Raw genomic sequence first — 19,148 nt, forward strand, 5'->3', positions numbered from 1 at the left:
GGGTTCATGGTGTCAGTTCCCTCCAGCACTATGTTAGACATTAGTCGAGTCCATGCCACGAGGAGGCCCTACACGATATTAAGCAGGTGTACCAGTTTCTTTGGCACTTCAGGGTATGTGAGCTGATTGAGCTGCTCCTAACGATTAGTTTTATGCAGCCCTCACTATGTTTGTATCAGTAACAGTATCCAGACAGGCGGTAGCCACATAATCGATATAAGTTCCCTCTCAGAGCTCTGGGCGACTGTTAGCTAACGGAATCACACTGCAAAAAATACGAATGAGGATAGACCACGAGTACCATGGCATTTGTGGACCAAGGTATACCTTACTTCTACGATACTTATGCAATTGTCTCCAACATTTCTTTGTGTAATGAATGGTGTTATCCTACAGATTTCGTATGTAAATGTCGGCTCTGTGTCCAGCGCTCGCTCCAGTGCCATACTAATAGTGTACACCTGTTCACGAAAATTTTGCGTTTTTTGCCCCTTAATTCTAAGATAAAAGAGGCAGCTCAGATCCAATAACTGCATATTTAGTAGGCCACGGAGTAGGGCTTTGGACACCGAATGAAAACAAAGAAAAACTCTTGATATTTACAAGGCGGCCTGAGCAGCAGTTTCGTATATGGCACCCGGTTCTCATGCCTGTTGACGTCATTGCACCCACGATGAGCCGGAACTGTCGTAGGATGCTGCCTCGCATATATAAGGCCGATGTGGCCGAGCGGTTCTAGGTGCTTCAATCTGGAACCGCGTTACTGCTACGGTCGCAAGTTCGAATTCTGCCTCGGGCATGGATGTGTGTAATGTCCTTAGGTTAGTTAGGTTTAAGTAGTTCTACGTTCTAGGGGACTTATGACCTCAGATGTTAAGTCCCATAGTCCTCAGAGCCATCTGAACCATTTACCCACAGTTTTGCCACAATGGAGTTCGGGACCTAAGGCGATATTCAGTCAACAGCATACTGTTTTCCTACAGTCTTAGACCTTATTCGTAAAAAGAAAGTCACAAATACACGAGAAATGTATGCCATTGCTTAGATCAGAAACTAGCTACATGAGTATAAATGACAGTGTTGATTTTCACGTTCACTACATTTTTATCGGAACTATTTTTCAATTAGAATACGAGATACGAAGTTCTTTTTTGTTTCGAAAGATTTTATCTACCCCTGGCCAGTTGCGCCTACAGTGGCTTTATCAGATACCTTTTGGCCGTAATTTTCCGGATTCCTATATGGCTTTCACAACTACCGTGATGGTCCTAGAACACACGAAGTTCCCCTGTGCTTTCACCCTAGAGGCCATTTCATGCCATTATCCGTCTCCCGTTACTTGCAGAAGGCATTTGATTTACGTAAAACCCAGTAGCTTGGAGAAGCATATCCTAACGGATCACAGCATTTGATGTAGCAATTACTATCAGATAAACAAACAACTGCCGAGAAGTACGAGCACCTGGCTTACTGAAGTGTAAAAATGATGGTGGTTATATGACAGCCCTTGGTTATACGTTTCAGCGATACTTTTCGGTAAAAAGGCGGGCAGGCGTACTAAATTTATAGGGTAAGCCTGTCACCATACAGCAATTTGTGCCCTATCACTATTTCACTGTAAAACGGCTAGGGTGGGTCGAGAGTTGTGCATCAGTAGTTCACTCAATAAGAATATTTCCCGGGAAAGGTTCCAGCTCCGGTGCAAATTTTTAATCTGTCTGGAAGCTTTAGCAGTTTGGGAGTTTTGCATATTCGGAGATCGTGGCTGGTGAGCCAGGAAGATGTAGGGTCCAAGCTAAAATCTTAGATGGAAATGAAATGTGGATTACAAAGGTACCCACTTCAGATTTGTATTGCAACCGCGAGGAAGATGTGAGGTCCAAGTTAGAATCTTAGGTGAAAATTAAATGTACATTACAAAGGTACTCACTTCAGATTTGTATTGCAACAGTGTATCCTGCTTATATCACAGAACTAGGCACTGCGAAGTATTTGGGCAGTCGCAACAGCTAGAGGGTTGCTCCGTCTTACCTGTCGTATGGCTTGACTCCCCAGATGTGTGCGGCGCTGTTGACGAGCCACGTGCAGTTGAGGGACAGCGTGTAGCGGAAGATAGCAGCTACGTGCCACGACACCCAGGGGTCCTCGCCCCACACACGCACCGGGATCCAGGCGGGCAGCACGAAGCAGAACAACGGCATGATGAAGAGGTACCACCTACGGCACGAAAATGTACAGTCGTATAAAAAAAACAGCCTTCGGCTGCAGATATTACATCACCATAAAAAGTCAGTTTCATTAGGGAAAATCTTAGGCAGTAAAATATATAATATTTCAAGTGCAGGTTGCGTACACAGTAAGTTTAGGAGAAAAAGATCTTGGTTTGATTCTGTGCGGATAAAATATCTCCAGAATGTATTTAACAAAAGCCGCATTTCGCTCGTGGCTTAATGAAATACATAAATAGTTTTCAAAATTGGCATAAAGCACTATGGAACACAAGTTCTTAAAGAAACCATCTCTATAGTCACATTAACGAGGCGAAACGCAAGATTTGATGGCAACAAAACTTTCCTCTTAGTGATATACAGTGTGATCAGAAACAGTCTGAAAAGCTTGTTAGGGTGTTGTAGGGTAGGTTGTGCTGAGAAATAATTGTTAAGAAAAAATTCGATTCGTTGCGCCCTTACCGAGTTAGTTACTGAAGTTAGCTAATCAGGGCGCTGCAAGCGCAAATTCCTCTGCTGCCAGATTCAATTAGCGTCAGTTGTTGCCATAGCGTGGACCACAGCGCTCGAGATTGCTCGGTCCTTGGGTTGGGTTCGGCCCCTACTAGAGTCCCATGTCCAATTTTTGCATCGTTCTCCTGTTTCGTTACAGGAAACCACAGGAAGAACACGTTCTGCGACATCGTCTCTGGTGGGGTGCTTGAATCTGCACGGGTGATGGCCTGATTTGCTAACTTCAAGGCGCCAAGTATCGAATTTTTTCTTAACGTTTACTTCGTAGCACAACCTACCCTGCATCACTCTTACAAGTTTTCCAGATTAGTCCTGATAGATCTGTGTAATATCATATGTACATTTTGCCTGTAGTTGACAAGGAGGAAAAAAAATGTTCAAATGTGTGTGAAATCTTATGGGACTTAACTGCTAAGGTCATCAGTCCCTACGTTTACACATTACTTAACCTAAATTATCCCAAGGACAAACACACACACCCATACCCGAAGGAGGACTCGAACCTCCGCCGGGACCAGCCGCAGAGTCCACGACTGCAGCGCCTGAGACCGCTCGGCTAATCCCGCGCGGCACAAGGAGAAAAACTGTCGAAATTTATCTTCTGGACGACGATGTTTCTGGGTTTGAACTGTGCTTTTTCTAACTTGTTTAAGAAAAAGGGTGTGATGGTTCCTTTGAAGAAGACACGCCAAATTTCCTTCTCCAACGAACTCGTCGCCGACGGAAGGCTAAACTGTAACGTTTCTTCCTTCTTTCCGTCTCCGTCAACCCGAAAAGATCTGTCAACGGAGACTACACGTTCATAATTATGGGTGAAATATAACAGTTTGAGATACGAAACGTTCTAGGCATCACGAAAGGTGTTCGAAAAGTCAAAACTTGCAAATATGTACACGTGTTTTACATGGTAATCATCGGTATGCCGCGCGATACCCGCTCGCGGCTAAACTGGTCTTACATCGCACAGTATTCTTCCTATGACTATGCTGATGCTCGCACACAACATTACGCTGATACCATTGTTACCATTCCGTGATATTATACATATAAGAAAAGACCTCTGTTTTCTCCTCGTTGATGCATACCTCGAATTGGTTCGTAAACTGGACGACAAGAAGGCTGAATGTCACCACTGTTCCTTTTAACGGCGTCTGTCATATCGTTGCGAGAAGGAGATATACGGCACTACGAACGTAAAGAGACCAACTGTATGCAGCTCCAGATAGACACCGTAAGCTCGTCGGACAGAATATTGGTTACCACCCTGAAATACAGCAATGGTCGCTATGGAGCGGTGTAAGTGGTGTAAAACTGGTAACAAGTGTTCAAGCGACCTTCCACTGATGACAAACGTTGTGGTAGTGAAGTGGTGTGTATGTGTGAGGCAGTTGTATGGCATCAGCGTAGTAAGGTAGCTTACAGAATGGCAGAAAATCAAAATAGCGTTCCGACGCGCCTATATTCATCCAATGAATGAAATTGCTCGATTTGTTGCTGTGTCGACGGGTACAGCCCAAACTGTCTACAAGGAATACTATACCACTCGAAACTAAACTTCTTCCGCAGCTCGTGGTCGTGCGGTAGCGTTCTCGCTTCCCACGCCCGGGTCCCCGGGTTCGATTCCCGGCGGGGTCAGGGATTTTCTCTGCCTCGTGATGACTGGGTGTTGTGTGATGTCCTTAGGTTAGTTAGGTTTAAGTAGTTCTAAGTTCTAGGGGACTGATGACCATAGATGTTAAGTCCCATAGTGCTCAGAGCCATTTGAACTAAACGTCCGCTACTCGAGCCAGTGCAGACGGAAAACTGCTTACTGCATGAGTACCCAACGCTATAGCAGTGATGTTCAGACTGTGCGCTGCAGGACTTGCGTTGTTAGCAGCGTTAGTGTCATGACTTGCCTTTAGGCGACAGTACTGGTATGGCGACGTAGGCCTGAAACACAAGCATCAGGGTGCATCACAGCTGCCAACAGTCAACATGGGCCGAGACAAGATGAGCACCTGCAAAGCTGTTTTATCAAAACAAAAGCAACAGTGCTGCTCCTCTTCGTGAGAATCTACGCGTTAAAGGAACAGAGAGAGGTCCTCTTTCCGGACGGGGGTTGAAGAATATGATTCGGAATATTGAATTTACAGGGGATTTGGGAATTGCTCCGGGGAGAGGCCGATGGCCAATTGCGTCACAAATTATTGAAGAAGTTTCTGTTGCCATGGCTGAGTATGCTGCACGCAGTGTACAATCTACAAGCAGTGCACGAGCTGTATCGCGACAGCAGACTATTCTACGAGCTGTATCACGACACCTGACTATTTCGTGGCCCAACGTTCGAAAACAGCTGCGATAGAAAGTATTTCTTTCAATGGTTTATTCGTTATTTCTCTCCTGCATGTCCTTACAAATGTTTCCACAATGTTTCGTTGTCCTACGAACACTCGTTTCTCGTGGAGAGCCGGCCGCGGTGGCCATGCCGTTCTAGGCGCTCAGTCCGGAACCGCGCGACTGCTACGGTCGCAGGTTCGAATCCTGCCTCGGGCATGGATGTGTGATGTCCTTAGGTTAGTTAGGTTTAAGTAGTTCTAAGTTCTAGGGGACTGATGACGACAGATGTTAAGTCCCATAGTGCTCAGAGCCATTTGAACCTTTTTTTTGTTCTCATGGAGGCCCTCTCAAGTAACGAAGGTTATAATTAAAATAAAATAATTAACCTTCCTGTAACACTGCGTAACAACAATCGCCGTAAAATGATTCAAGCGACAGGAATTAACGACACTCTGTTTCAGACTCGACAGGAGTTGCTGCTGTCAGCGAATTCAGGATAATCTCAGCCAGTTTCCGAACGAATGTTTCGAAGTGAAGGGCATGGAGTGGGCGTCTGGAGTTGAGTACCACGCTAAACGCTATTCCTTACGGCTGGAGATAAAGCTGCACGACTTCAATTGGCCAAATAACACAGAAACTGCACATTATCTGACTAGAGGGGTGTAGGTTGGTCCGAAAAGCAACGATTTCGCCTCTTTTCAAAGGGTGCAAGGCACTGCGTGCAAAGATGCCAATGAAGTGTTCAAAACGCAATGTGTGGTGGGTGTATTAGAGGCCGAGTGTGGTTGTGTGATGTTTTTCTCGTACCATGACTTTGGCTTATTTGGGTAAGGATGAAATTGAACAGGGGTTTATTTCAGCACCCTCTGTGACCAAGTGTTGCCGTTCCCTCCATATCTCCGTGATGAGTGGCCTTTGGCCACTCTGTCTTCCAAAATAACAGCTGTGTTAATGTACTTAAGGGACATTCTACATTCTGACACTCAACCGTAACTTGATTGTCACTCTAAAATTCCAACCTTAACCCCATAGAAAATGTCTGCGATTATTTGGAACATCAGGTGAATAAACGTAACCGCAATTTGGCAGCATAACGGGACCTAATCATCAATGAGTGTTTTCAGCTGTATATGGCATACCTGAAAGACAGTGGACTTTCTAGCTGAAGCCATTATTAAAGTTAGAAGCTGTGTTACAAGATAATAGCATGATACTTGAAACTTCCTAGCAGATTAGAACTGTGTGCCGGACCGAGACTCGAACGCAGGACCTTTGCCTTTCGCGGGCAATTGCTCTACCAACTGAGCGACCCAAGCACGAGTGATGACCCTTTCTCACAGCTTCATCTCTGCCAGTACCCCGTCTCGTACCTTGAACTGAAGCTGTGAGGAGAGCTCGTGAGTCGTGCTTGGGTAGCTCAATTGGTAGAGCTGTTTCCGACAAAAGGCGCAGGTACCGAGTTCGAGTCTCAGTCCGACACACAGTTTTAATCTGCCAGGAAGTTTCTTATCAGCGAACAGTCCGCTGCAGTGTGAAAATCTCTTTTTGGTAATCTCCCCAGGATGAATAATTTTTCTGTCCGATGTGTTTCCCCTCGTGACCTTAATGCCACTACAAACCTTATAATAACCGCCTCAAACACTTCGAAACTCTCAGACAGTTTGACATCTAAATCGGAGACTGACGATATTATTTTTGCCACACACTGCCTTCGGGCGTCGTCTGCGTGTATTAGCTATATTTTCCTATCCTTGAACATGGGCCTATCTCTTGACCGAGATACCGTTCACTGTTATCACATCCACCCCACAGATTGATGATACGATCTTCAGAGGGCACAATACTCTGTGTTCAAAAATTCTTAGAAGTGGAATGCCACAAATTGTGCTAATGTGTTTGGTTTTTCCGTATTAAGTGCGCGTTGTCTCTTAATGAAATTCATGGTGTTATGAGCATATGTGTAGATGTTGTACCTTAACATGAACCAACTTCAGTGTGTTGTTTGATTTTGTTCTGCGTCGAACAGTCTTCCCGTAAACACGTCAAATATTTCATCACCTGATGTTTTCTACACCGGTAAAACACTGTAGTTTGGCCACCAGTCTTGTAGGTAAGGAGTCTTCAGGGGTTACATACCTCTTCTGCCACATGACGAGGGGATCCCGTTCCAGGTCCGACATATCCACTTTTTTGCCCTTCTCGCTCACGTCAGGATGCTTGCGGACCATCAGCCAGCCGATGTGCGAGAAGAAGAAGCCGCGACTCGAGTTGTGCGGGTCCGCATCCGTGTCCGTGAACTTGTGGTGCACCCGGTGGTCACGCACCCACTCATAGATGTGGTTCTGAAACACGAGAAACAGATGGCAGCTGCGTCTTATGTTGCTCTAACACAGATAGTTCCGGATCGACGCTCAGTTAAACAGCCCAGTCAAAAACGTAGTCCCAAAGGAAATAAAAGCAAGTACCTTCTAAGACAGGGCTTCCCAACGTGTGGTCCGCGGACCCCTTAGGGGTCCGCGACCACCCTTCACCAAATCGTGTAAAATAATGAGTAAAATTATTGAATAAGAATTCATCACTATTTTTTTCGTGTGAAAAAAAATGTGTACTTTTAATTCAGGTCGTATTCCCAAGCAGCCTTTGCGGTTTCTAAGTGAGAACGCATACACAGTTTAATGGCGGAGAATGCGGCTTCTCTGATCGACTGTTTCGCAACAATATGGGTTAGTGTTAGTCAGGGCCATTCTTTTGTAGGGATTATTGAAAGTCAGATTGCGTTGCGCTAAAAAAAATATATTGTGTGTCAGTTTACTGTTGATCAGAATAAGTAAAGAGAGAAATGTCTGAGTAAGTTCAGTTCTGCTCAGTTGTTTGAAAATCAAATAACGTAAGAGGTTTATCAGCATTGTCATTCTTAATTTTTCTAAGGGGATGTTTCAACATGACACGCATGAGATATAAGTCTCCTATAGTGCTCTGTGGCTGGGCAGACAGCACCTACGACCGCGAAGTAGAGGTTCCGGGTTCAATTTTGTTTACTGACACCGAATTTTATTTGATCGGCTTACAGAACCAGGGTGCTTATTGCTTCGTGAAGACCGATGAATTGCTGATTGAGGAAGAAGAAAGTCTCGTGTGCGAATCTTGTCATTAACTATCGGGAGAGCGAGAAACTGACCATAATTAATACCGTTACAGTCCGTGTGCAGTCGTAGTCGAGAGGACGATACAGTATTCAGACGACAACGCACAGACAGATCTGATCAGTTTATACAGACGAAAATTCTCGTGTGATGTTAATTGATGTTCGTTTTCTTTCAATTTTGCTATGAAAATCCGTTTGGAACATTTATAGTGTGTTTAAATACAGCATTCGGCCAAAAGAGATTAAGTTAGACTGCATAGTGAATATTTTGCTTCGCCCTTAATCGTGATTCGTGTAATATGTGAGTCATTTCCATCTATTTTATGCTACGAGCCATCGAATCAACGTGAAACACTTTTTTTCATTAAGGGAGATCTTAGCTACTATAATTTTTAATTTTGCAGTGTTGGTGGTTCCACCGGTTTTCAGGAACAGTTAGTGAATAATATCAAACTTCCTGGCAGATTAATACGTGTGCCCGACCAGACTCCAACTTGGGACTTTTGGCGAAGGATCAGATTTTTAATCCCGGTCTGGCAGACAGTTGTAACGTGCCAGCAAGTTTCATACCGCCGCAAACTCCTCTGGAGAGTGAGACTTCATTCAATGAATAATACCACCAAGTAGAAACCAACATGAAATTTTGTGTCACCGTACAATTTTGTGCCGAAATGGGACTGGGGCCCTGAATTCTGCCTGACAAGGGCAATGCTCTTACCGGCTGAGCTATCCACGCATGACTCATGACCCGCTCTCCGTCCTACTAAGACCTCTTTCCTACTTTCCAAACCGTACAGAAGCTCTACCGCGTGTTACTGGACTAGCAGACCTAGAAGAAAAGAAATTGTAAAGAAACGGCTTAGCACCCATCTAGCGGCTTATTTCCAGAAATGATCAACCATCATTCAGAGGACTGTGGGCTGTTTTGTACGTCCTGACCGATTGAAACTGTGTGATAGACCGAGATTCCAACCCGAAACCTCTTCTTTTGGGAGCAAGGCTTTTACCAGGTGAGCTATCCAGTCGCGGCTGACGTCCCTCTATCACAAGTTCAATTCTGCCCGTCCCTCTCACCCACTCGTTCCTACTAGCATTTCTCGCAAAATGTAAAATTTCTTTTTCAGCTTCCTGTTCAGCACCCAGTTCTCATCTCTCTGAAACTCATCCTCATAACTGGAGGAGGAGGTGGAGATGAATCTTTAGCGTTCTATCGACAACGAGGTCATTAGAGATGGGGCACAACCTCGGATTAGGAAGGATGAAGAAGAAAAGCAGTCGTGCCCTTTCGAAGGACTCATCCCGCCATTTTCCTTAAGCCATTTAGGGAAATCACGGAAAACCTAAATCAGGGTGGCCGGATGCGGGTTTGAGCCGTCGTCCTCCCGAATGCGAGTCCAGCGTGCTAACCACTGAGCTATCCCGCTCGGTTTCTTAACTGCACACATTCACTGCAGAGTGAAAGTTTCATTCTAGAAATTATCATATTACGAGCGTGGAGGATCTGTTTCCAAGATTTATGAGCATCTTACGCTGGACTGAGCAGTTTTCATTATTGCTCACTATCATTTACGTGCCACGTGCCTGTGAGTGTCACTTGCCTGTCCAAGAAGGAAACGTTTCGGAAAGGCAAAGAAATATACAGTTCCAGTCCATTCTTAATGTGTTGTGTAAAGGACAGTACTGTCATGGTCTGGATTTTCCGAAATCTATCAACACGTGAACTTTCAGAAACATTAGAATAAAATACATTCAGTATTACTGATATATTTCTGACAGCATAGCTGAGGTCAGGCTACTGCAGCTACTGTTGATGGCTACTAAAGCATTGGCAGTTCACTCACTGTCAGATGTTTTATTTCCTAATAGCACGTTTCGAAACCATACGGGTATTTTTGTGTAAGTTTTCCTTCTCCAGGTTTCCTACTAGCCCGTGGAGCATTGGAACGAGTTTCTCGTATAAACGAAGTGTAAGCATATGTTTACTTTTATTACGTTTAGATACTGTCAACATACATATCGCGTGCACCCTAGATGACTGCAAAATCGTGGCCTGATCAGATGAGACCCGATTTTAGCTGGTAAGAGCTGCTGGTAGGGTTCGAGTGTGCCGCGGACCCCGCGAAGTCATATGAGCACATAAACTCAGTCACAGGTAATATATGCGGCAGACTTAGTGTCATTTTGTGGATGAGGGGTAAATGCAGTCAGTCTACAAAGGAGACTGTTAGCAAATCGCTTACACGTCCCATCTTAAATATGTGGGAGTCTTACAATACAGGACTTTCTTCTGTTGAACATTTACAAAGAAAAACGGAATAAAAGCTAGGAAAGAGAGAGTCGGTAAACTGGGAATTGGAAATGAACTCCCACCAATATATTAATTCATTATTTGATTTCTTTTCATTCAGTTCCCGATCTGGCGACATATCAATTATTTTCGTAAAGTGTGGACAAAATCAGCCCATAGCGTGCAAGCAACCCTGGAAAGAGTTCATGAAGTGTTTGCTGAGGGAAAAACAACCAGCAAGAGCAATGTAATCTCAAGGTCCAAACGCATTCCAATACGCCTTACTGGTTGGAAGAGCCACAGCAGAATACCGAAAATGTTGCAATCCTTAAGACAGAGCTGCTACGAAACTCTCGCAGTCTGATAAATCACGTACAGTGCTTTATCGACGTAAACAGGGGCCATTTCGAGGTTGTTTTGTAAAGAGCATTTCCTCTGTTCATTAACTAGGGTAATTTTGTTCATGTCAGATTTGTAAACATTTTGCGGGTCAGTTTTATGTTGGCCGCAATGTGGCACCCACTTTTGGAATTATCAGACAGCTTGTTAACTTCAAGGCGTGGAAAGTGTGCCAATTATAACCTATACTGCTGTTGAGATGTATACAGGGTGTTACAAAAAGGTACAGCCAAACTTTCAGGAAACATTCCTCGCACACAAAGATAGAAAATATGTTATGTGGACATGTGTCCGGAAACGCTTACTTTCCATGTTAGAGCACATTTTATTACTTCTCTTCAAATCACATTAATCATGGAATGGAAACACACAGCAACAGAACGTACCAGCGTGACTTCAAACACTTTGTTACAGGAAATGTTCAAAATGTCCTCTGTTAGCGAGGATACATGCAACCACCCTCCGTCGCATGGAATCCCTGATGCGCTGATGCAGCCCTGGAGAATGGCGTATTGTATCACAATACGAGCACGAAGAGTCTCTACATTTGGTAATGGGGTTGCGTAGACAAGAGCTTTCAAATGCCCCCATAAATGAAAGTCAAGAGGGTTGAGGTCAGGAGAGCGTGGAGGCCATGGAATTGGTCCGCCTCTACCAATCCATCGGTCACCGAATCTGTTGTTGAGAAGCGTACGAACACTTCGACTGAAATGTGCAGGAGCTCCAAAGTGCATGAACCACATGTTGTGTCGTTCTTGTAAAGGCACATGTTCTAGAAGCACAGGTAGAGTATCCCGTATGAAATCATGATAACGTGCTCCATTGAGCGTAGGTGGAAGAACATGGGGCCCAATCAAGACATCACCAACAATGCCTACCCAAACGTTCACAGAAAATCTGTGTTGATGACGTGATTGCACAATTGCGTGCGGATTCTCGTCAGCCCACACATTTACAATTTGATCACGTTGGAATGAAGCCTCATCCGTAAAGAGAACATTTGCACTGAAATGAGGATTGACACATTGTTGGATGAACCATTCGCAGAAGTGTACCCGTGGAGGCCAATCAGCTGCTGATAGTGCCTGCACACGCTGTACATGGTACGGAAACAACTGGATATCCCGTAGCACTCTCCATACAGCGACGTGGTCAACGTTACCTTGTACAGCAGCAACTTCTCTGACGCTGACATTAGGGTTATCGTCAACTGCACGAAGAATTGCCTCGTCCATTGCAGGAGTCCTCGTCGTTCTAGGTCTTCACCAGTCGCGAGTCATAGGCTGGAATGTTCGTGCTCCCTAAGACGCCGATCAATTGCTTCGAACGTCTTCCTGTCGGGACACCTTCGTTCTGGAAATCTGTCTCGATACAAACGTACTGCGCCACGGTTATTGCCCCGTGCTAATCCATACATCAAATGGGCATCTGCCAACTCCGCATTTGTAAACATTGCACTGACTGCAAAACCAAGTTCGTGATGAACACTAACCTGTTGATGCTACGTACTGATGTGCTTGATGCTAGTACTGTAGAGCAATGAGTCGCATGTCAACACGACCACCGAAGTCAACATTACCTTCCTTCAATTGGGCCAACTGGCGGTGAATCGAGGAAGTAAAGTACATACTGACGAAACTAAAATGAACTCTAACACGGAAATTAAGAGTTTCCGGACACATGCCCACATAATATATTTTCTTTATTTGTGTGTGAGGAATGTTTCCTGAAAGTTTGGCCGTACCTTTTTGTAACACCCTGTATAGAGTGTTCGGAAAGCCTCTGTGCACTGCACTGTGGACTACGGATGTAGATTAGAAATAAAATTGGCAGAACAGAAGTTCGCAGAACTGTTTTAAGTAGATATACTATTGTTCTTTACTTCGTTGTTCTGTTGTGTAACATTTAACTGTTTGGTGCAATTGATGAGAGCTACTGAACGCGATGTGTTCTGGTAAGAAGGCTCAAATGGTTCAAATGGCTCTAAGCACTATGAGACTTAACATCTGAGGTCATCAGTCCCCTAGACTTAGAACTACTTAAATGTAACTAACCTAAGGACATCACACACACCCAAGCCAGAGGCAGGATTCGAACCTGGGACCGTAGCAGTCGCGCGGTTCCGGACTGAAGCGCCTAGAACTGCTCGGCCACCGCGGCCGGCTGGTAGCAATATCAAGACGGCGCAATATTGGAACTTAATTTTTTGAATAAACCGTGAACAGTGGACGGTATTTTTCAATGATCCACGATTTCATTAGCTACCTAATGGAAGAAACTACTCCACATTTCAACAACATAACGCTACTGCGTTCACGGTTAATAATACTATGGGTCTTCTGGAATAGCGTTCTAGGGTTCGTGTCATCTCAAAAAAAATATGGCCCCCCCTCGCTTACTGGATATTACTCCAGCACAGTTTTCTTTGGGGAGCAGAAAAATCTGTAGTGTATCGTAATCTCCACGAACGCTTTATGACTTAAAAAGTGAAATAACTATGTACGTGAGAAGTATATCACAATAAGATCTTCAGAAGCTGTTTCCGAATAAAATCAAGCGCGTCGAGACTTGTATAGCCGTCAGTGGACGTCGTTTCCAACATATGTTGTGACTGTGTATCAACTTTCCGAACACCCTGTAAGAGAACAGCCGCGTGGGGTAGCCGTGTGGTCTAGGACCCCTTGCCACGGCTGGCGCGGCTACCGCCGTCGGAGTTCGAGTTCTCCCTCTGACATAGGTGTATATGGTATCGTTAGCGTAAGTTAGATTAAGTAGTGTGTAAGCCTAGGGACCGATGACCTTAGCAGTTTGGTCCCATAGGAACTTAGCACAAATTTCCAATTTGTAAGAGAACAGATGAGCTGTGGGAGGGACGTACCTGGAAGGCGACGGTGTTGCAGATGACGAGCAGCAGGCGGAGCGGCCACTTGGCCTTGTAGGAGCGGTGGGCCCACAGCCGGTGCGCCCCCGCCGTCACGCCCATGCCCGCCAGCCCGCCCAGTAAGTACACTGAAAACAGCGAAGTCAGTAAGCACATTACGTCACTCCCTTTAGCCACTTATTCCTATCGTCAGATGAAGTAAAAAGATTACCTGCAGCAATCGTCTCACTTGCAAAACAACTTTTTTGAGTGATTTAATTGCATAGTATCCAAGTGAAAATTTAAGATTGACACTGAGAGGGGAAGAATCCATTACATCGAAAATAAATGTCGGTCATGGATTACTAGAGTAAGTCATAGACTTCAGATAGCTTGGGTTCAAAATGGTTCAAATGGCTCTGAGTCTCCTAGAACTTAGAACTACTTAAACCTAACTAACCTAAGAACATCACACACATCCATACCCGAGGCAGGATTCGAACCTGTGACCGTAGCGGTCGCGCGGTTCCAGGCTGTAGCGCCTAGAAACGCTCGGCCACCTCGGTCGGTACAGCTTGGGTGTATGACCTAGCCATTGAAGATAAGTTTTGCCATGTGGCAAAAGTGAGACGTTGGGAAGGTACTTCAGAAGAGAAGCATAAATAAAAATCTTTATACAGGATCAGTCACTAACTATTGCCACTTAGAATAACTCCGAAAGTATGACAATAGCGGAAAAGTTTGTGGGATTTGTTGCATGGGACAACGGGGGTCATAATATGACGTTGGTTTTTCTTTTGTTAGGTGGGCTCGCTTCAGAGATATGAAGGTTAACATCGTTTTTTTTTTTTTTAATGGGATGCTATAGTTTGGTACTTATTTTCTGATAGCGGCTATCGACACGAATCAAATGGTTCAAATGGCTCTGAGCACTATAAGACTTAACATCTGAGGTCATCAGTGCCCTAGAACTTAGAACTACTTAAACCTAACTAACCTAAGGACAGCACGCACATCCATGCCCGAGGCAGGATTCGAACCTGCGACCGTAGCGGTCGCGCGGTTCCAGACTGAAGCGCCTAGAACCGCTCGGCCACACCGGCCAGCTATCGAGACGAATCCAATTATGTGTAACGGTAAAGCCTTTGAAGGTCAACGAAGGTCACAAAGAAGGCATGAACGTCCATTTACAGAAGGTGTTAGAAGTGTTGACCATCGTCTTATCATGGATTGAGTTGTATTCCTTATCACTTCGGCACTTTTCGGAGCACATGCTCCGACAATTCTCTCTTGCATATCTTCAGGTGTAGTTGGAACGTCTTTATAAACAATGTCTTTTACGAATCCCCACTAGAAAAAATCCAGAAGCGTCAAGTCTGGCGAACGAGCCGGCCACGACACGTCTCCTCCGCGTCCAATCCAACGATTTGGGAATTGTCTCTGCAACTCATTTCTAGCCATAGCGAAAAAAATGCCGGACACACATCGTGTTGATACCACAGTCTGTTACTTGTTCCTAAAGGAGAAGACCTAATGTTTATTGCTCGAATGTGGTGTACTTCCTACCGTTAAGATTTCCTTCGATGAAACAGGGGCCTATAATTCTGTCCTCCAGAATCCCACACCATAGATTCAACTATCAAGGGTTTTGGTTTGCAACTTGCCGCAGCCACCACGGATGTTCAGTTGCCCAATAATACATCTTATTCAAATTAACACTTCCATGGTTCGTGAATTTAGCCTCGTCAGTAAATAAAATCAAATTGATAAATGTGTCATCCCTCTGAAACTGAAGTTGATCCCATCGGCAGAACTCAATGCGACGTATACAACCCGTACCAATTAATTCTTGGTGGAGACTGATATGGTAAGGATGATCTTTATGGCGATGCAGAACACGAACAACGCTACTCTGGCTCATGCCAGATTCCCTTGCGATTTGACGCGAACTAACTCAAGGAAGCCGGCCACTGTGGCCGAGCGGTTCTAGGCGCTTCAGTCCGGAACCGCGCTGCTGCTACGGTCGCAGGTTGAAATCCTGCCTTGGGCATGGATGTGTGTGGTGTCCTTAGGTTCGTTAGGTTTAAGTAGTTCTAAGTTCTAGGGGACTGATGACCTCAGATGTTAAGTCCCATACAGCTTAGAGGCATTTGAAACATTAACACAAGGATCTCGAACCACAGTGGCAAGAGTACCAATTTCCGTTTGTTGCAGGTTCGAATCTTGCCTCGGGCATGGATGTATGTGATATCAAATGGTTCAAATGGCTCTGAGCACTATGGGACTTAACTTCTAAGGTCATCAGTCCCCTAGAACTTAGAACTACTTAAACCTAACTAACCTAAGAACATCACACACATCCATGCCCGAGGCAGGATTCCAACCTGCGACCGTAGCGGTCGCCTAGAACCGCTTGGCCACCCCGGCCGGCTATGTGATGTCCTTAGGTTAGTTAAGTTTAAGTAGTTCTAAGTGTAGGGGACTGATTACTTCAGATGTTAAGTCCCATAGTGCTTAGAGCTATTTTTTTGTAACAGTGGGTACTTAGTACGTGTATTGATGATCGTTCAGTTGAGCGCCCCACAAACCAAACATTATCGTCATCATCTCGCAGATCAGCAGTAAACCATGCATTTTTACAATCGTCTAGGGTGCACGCGATATGGTCACGAGCCCAGAAGAGACGCTGCAGGTGATATCGTGCCGTAGCAAAGGCACTCGCGTCGGCCGTCTGCTGCCGTAGGCCATTATCGCCAAATCTCGCCACGCTGTCCAAACGGATACGTTCGTCGTACGCTTCACATTGATTTCTACGGTTATTTTGCTATGTTGCTCGTCTGATAGCTCTGAAAGCTTTGCGCAGATGCCATTGCTCTCGGTCGTTAAGTGAACATCGTCAGCCACTGCTTCGTCTGTGGTGAGAGATAATGCCAGAAATTTGGTATACTCGACACACTCTTGACGCTGAAGATCTCGGAATATTGAATTCCCTAACCATTTCAGAAATGGAATGTCCCATCCGTCTATATCCAACTACCATTCCGCGTTCAAAGTCTGTTCATACCTGTCGTGCGACCATAATCACTTCGGAAACCTTTTCAGCCGGCTGGGGTGGACGAGCGGTTCTAGGCGCTACAGTCTGGAACCGGGTGACCGCTACGGTCGCAGGTTCGAATCCTGCCTCGGGCATGGATGTGTGTGACGTCCTTAGGTTAGTTAGGTTTAAGTAGTTCTAAGTTCTAGGGGACTGATGACCTCAGAAGTTAAGTCCCATTGTGCTCAGAGCCATTTTAACCATTTTTTTGAAACCTTTTCACGCGAATCGCTTCAGCACAGATGACAGCTCCAGCAATGCAGTGCCCTTTTATACGTTTTGTACGCGATACTACCGCCATCTGTATATGTACATACCGCTATCCCATGACTTTTGTCACCTCAGTGAATACCATAAATTTGGACGAAAAAGGTGGTGACGAGTAGGCTAAGTCCCCTTGTCGGTTTCGATTCGATGGCCAGCCAGGTTAGAGCCCTTGCTGCCACCATACAGTTGCCAGCACATTAACTAGATAATTTCAACAAATATTCTTTCTGTTATGCTTTGTACGCACTGTAAATAAAATTTTATTTCTTGCCGTCCATCCTGGTGTTGCTATTTTAATTTATAGCAGTGTTGTCAGTAACGCTGAATGTATTCATCCTTTCTTTCACTCGTTGAGGGTCACATTCCACTTGACGATATTCTTTGCAATAGTTCACGAATGAAGGCGAAGTTTTCTGCTGGTCGTGAAGGCGCAGCAGCTGAAAGCTTCTGCGAGGCCGGTCAGCTATCGCTGTGAGCGGACGCGTCGCGCAGCCCAGCTGGTTGTGTAAGGGGCGTGTTTACGACGGCACCCCATCTGCGACTCACTGCCGGAAGTAGCCGTCTGTTGCCTGTCCACCTGTGGTGACTGCACTTAAATAAGACTAGCGTTTGTGTAATGGAGTGCACAACAAATCTGTAAGATTGAATCGGCTATTCTCGTTTACATTCAACGATTCAGGAGACATACTCCGTGAGTCCAAAAGTTTGGACACTGGATTAATAAAAACATCAGAGAAAAGTTAATACACTAGTTTTAACGCCTCAGCTGTTCCCCACTTGAGTACAACGCAAAGAACGTTCATACGACGATGTCGTGGATGTTGCTCAACTAGCGTTCTACACTGGCTGGAATGTTAATTTCTGCACTTGTAAGCGTACTGTCATATCGCTGGCTTAGCTGCGGAGTATCTTCGCGGGCAGCCGCGTCTGCAGAGTCGAGGGCGGGACACGGAACTGTTGTGTTGTGTGTAGCTCTGCATTCTCAAAAATGGCTCTGAGCAGTATGGGACTTAACTTCTGAGGTCATCAGTCCCCTAGAACTTAGAATTACTTAAACCTAACTAACCTAAGGACATCACACACATCCATGCCCGAGGCAGGATTCGAACCTGCGACCATAGTGGTCGCGCGGTTCCAGACTGTAGCGCCTAGAACCGGTCGGCCACTCCGACCGGCACTCTGCATGTGAGAGGCATTGTTAGTATGGAAGTTGAAGTGTTGCTACGAGTGCTATTACAGTAAAGTGATAAAATAAGCAAATGATTCAGAGGAAAGTGCATCAAGAAGTAATTTAAAAATGAGCAGTGCTGCTGATAACGTATTTGTGTACCCTTTCGTTGCGTGTCGTATCGTACAGTATCAATCATCCGCGCCGTGTTCCGTCTCCCAGAATGAACTGAAGTGAATCAGTAGAAATTAGTTACCATAAAAGAGTGCAGTCAAGTGCCAGTGTCTTGTAACGAGCGTGAGAACGTGCGTTCGGTCATCGCGTTCCGCATTATCAACAATCAGCCGCGCCGCGACGGTTATGCGCACAATCGTACAAGTGAGAACTGAGAACTGAATAATTAACTCTATAATCGGTGTTATTGTTACTAGTGTCAAGGAGGACTGGTACCAAAAAAAATCTGTGTATGCATGACGAGCGTAAAAACTTTCGTGCAATCTTTCGGCTTCCGCATCATCAACAATCACCCATGTCGTGTCGGTTACACGTATGCTCCTCTGAGTGATTTTGTGGACTGTTAACCATCAATTAATTGGGATAAACACTTATGGATTAGAATGTAAACAGTGCAACCTGTGGTTTTCTTTAATCGTCTCAGAATATAGTTGTTTATACCAGAGGTCCAGCAGTGCTCTGTTTTAACGTTGAGTGGCTCCCCTGAACCCGCTTGCATATTTCGATAGATAATATCAGGAAAGCCAGCAGCAGTGTGGAGCAGAACAGTACGACCGCCGCGGGATTACCAGGTACGTGGTGTGGACAGGGCGCACAGTCGAAACGAGAAACAGTTTAAGGTACCCCACCCATT

The 19,148-nt window shown here is 45.2% G+C and overlaps 1 protein-coding gene across 3 annotated transcripts in view; it reads right to left on the minus strand.

Annotated features, from left to right (window-relative positions):
• Positions 1 to 19,148, minus strand: part of LOC126236131 (acyl-CoA Delta-9 desaturase-like) — a 115,371-nt gene that overhangs the window by 5,192 nt on the left and 91,031 nt on the right. For all 3 annotated transcript variants that reach the window (XM_049945209.1, XM_049945212.1, XM_049945211.1), the window contains exons 3-5: positions 13,770 to 13,900; positions 7,197 to 7,402; positions 2,032 to 2,217 (exon numbers count right to left, since the gene is read on the minus strand). In XM_049945209.1, coding sequence (XP_049801166.1) covers positions 2,032 to 2,217; positions 7,197 to 7,402; positions 13,770 to 13,900 — 523 coding nt within the window. The remainder of the gene's footprint in view (positions 1 to 2,031; positions 2,218 to 7,196; positions 7,403 to 13,769; positions 13,901 to 19,148) is intronic.

The sequence above is a fragment of the Schistocerca nitens genome, chromosome 2 (genome assembly GCF_023898315.1).
Source record: "Schistocerca nitens isolate TAMUIC-IGC-003100 chromosome 2, iqSchNite1.1, whole genome shotgun sequence".
Lineage (NCBI taxonomy): Eukaryota > Metazoa > Arthropoda > Insecta > Orthoptera > Acrididae > Schistocerca > Schistocerca nitens.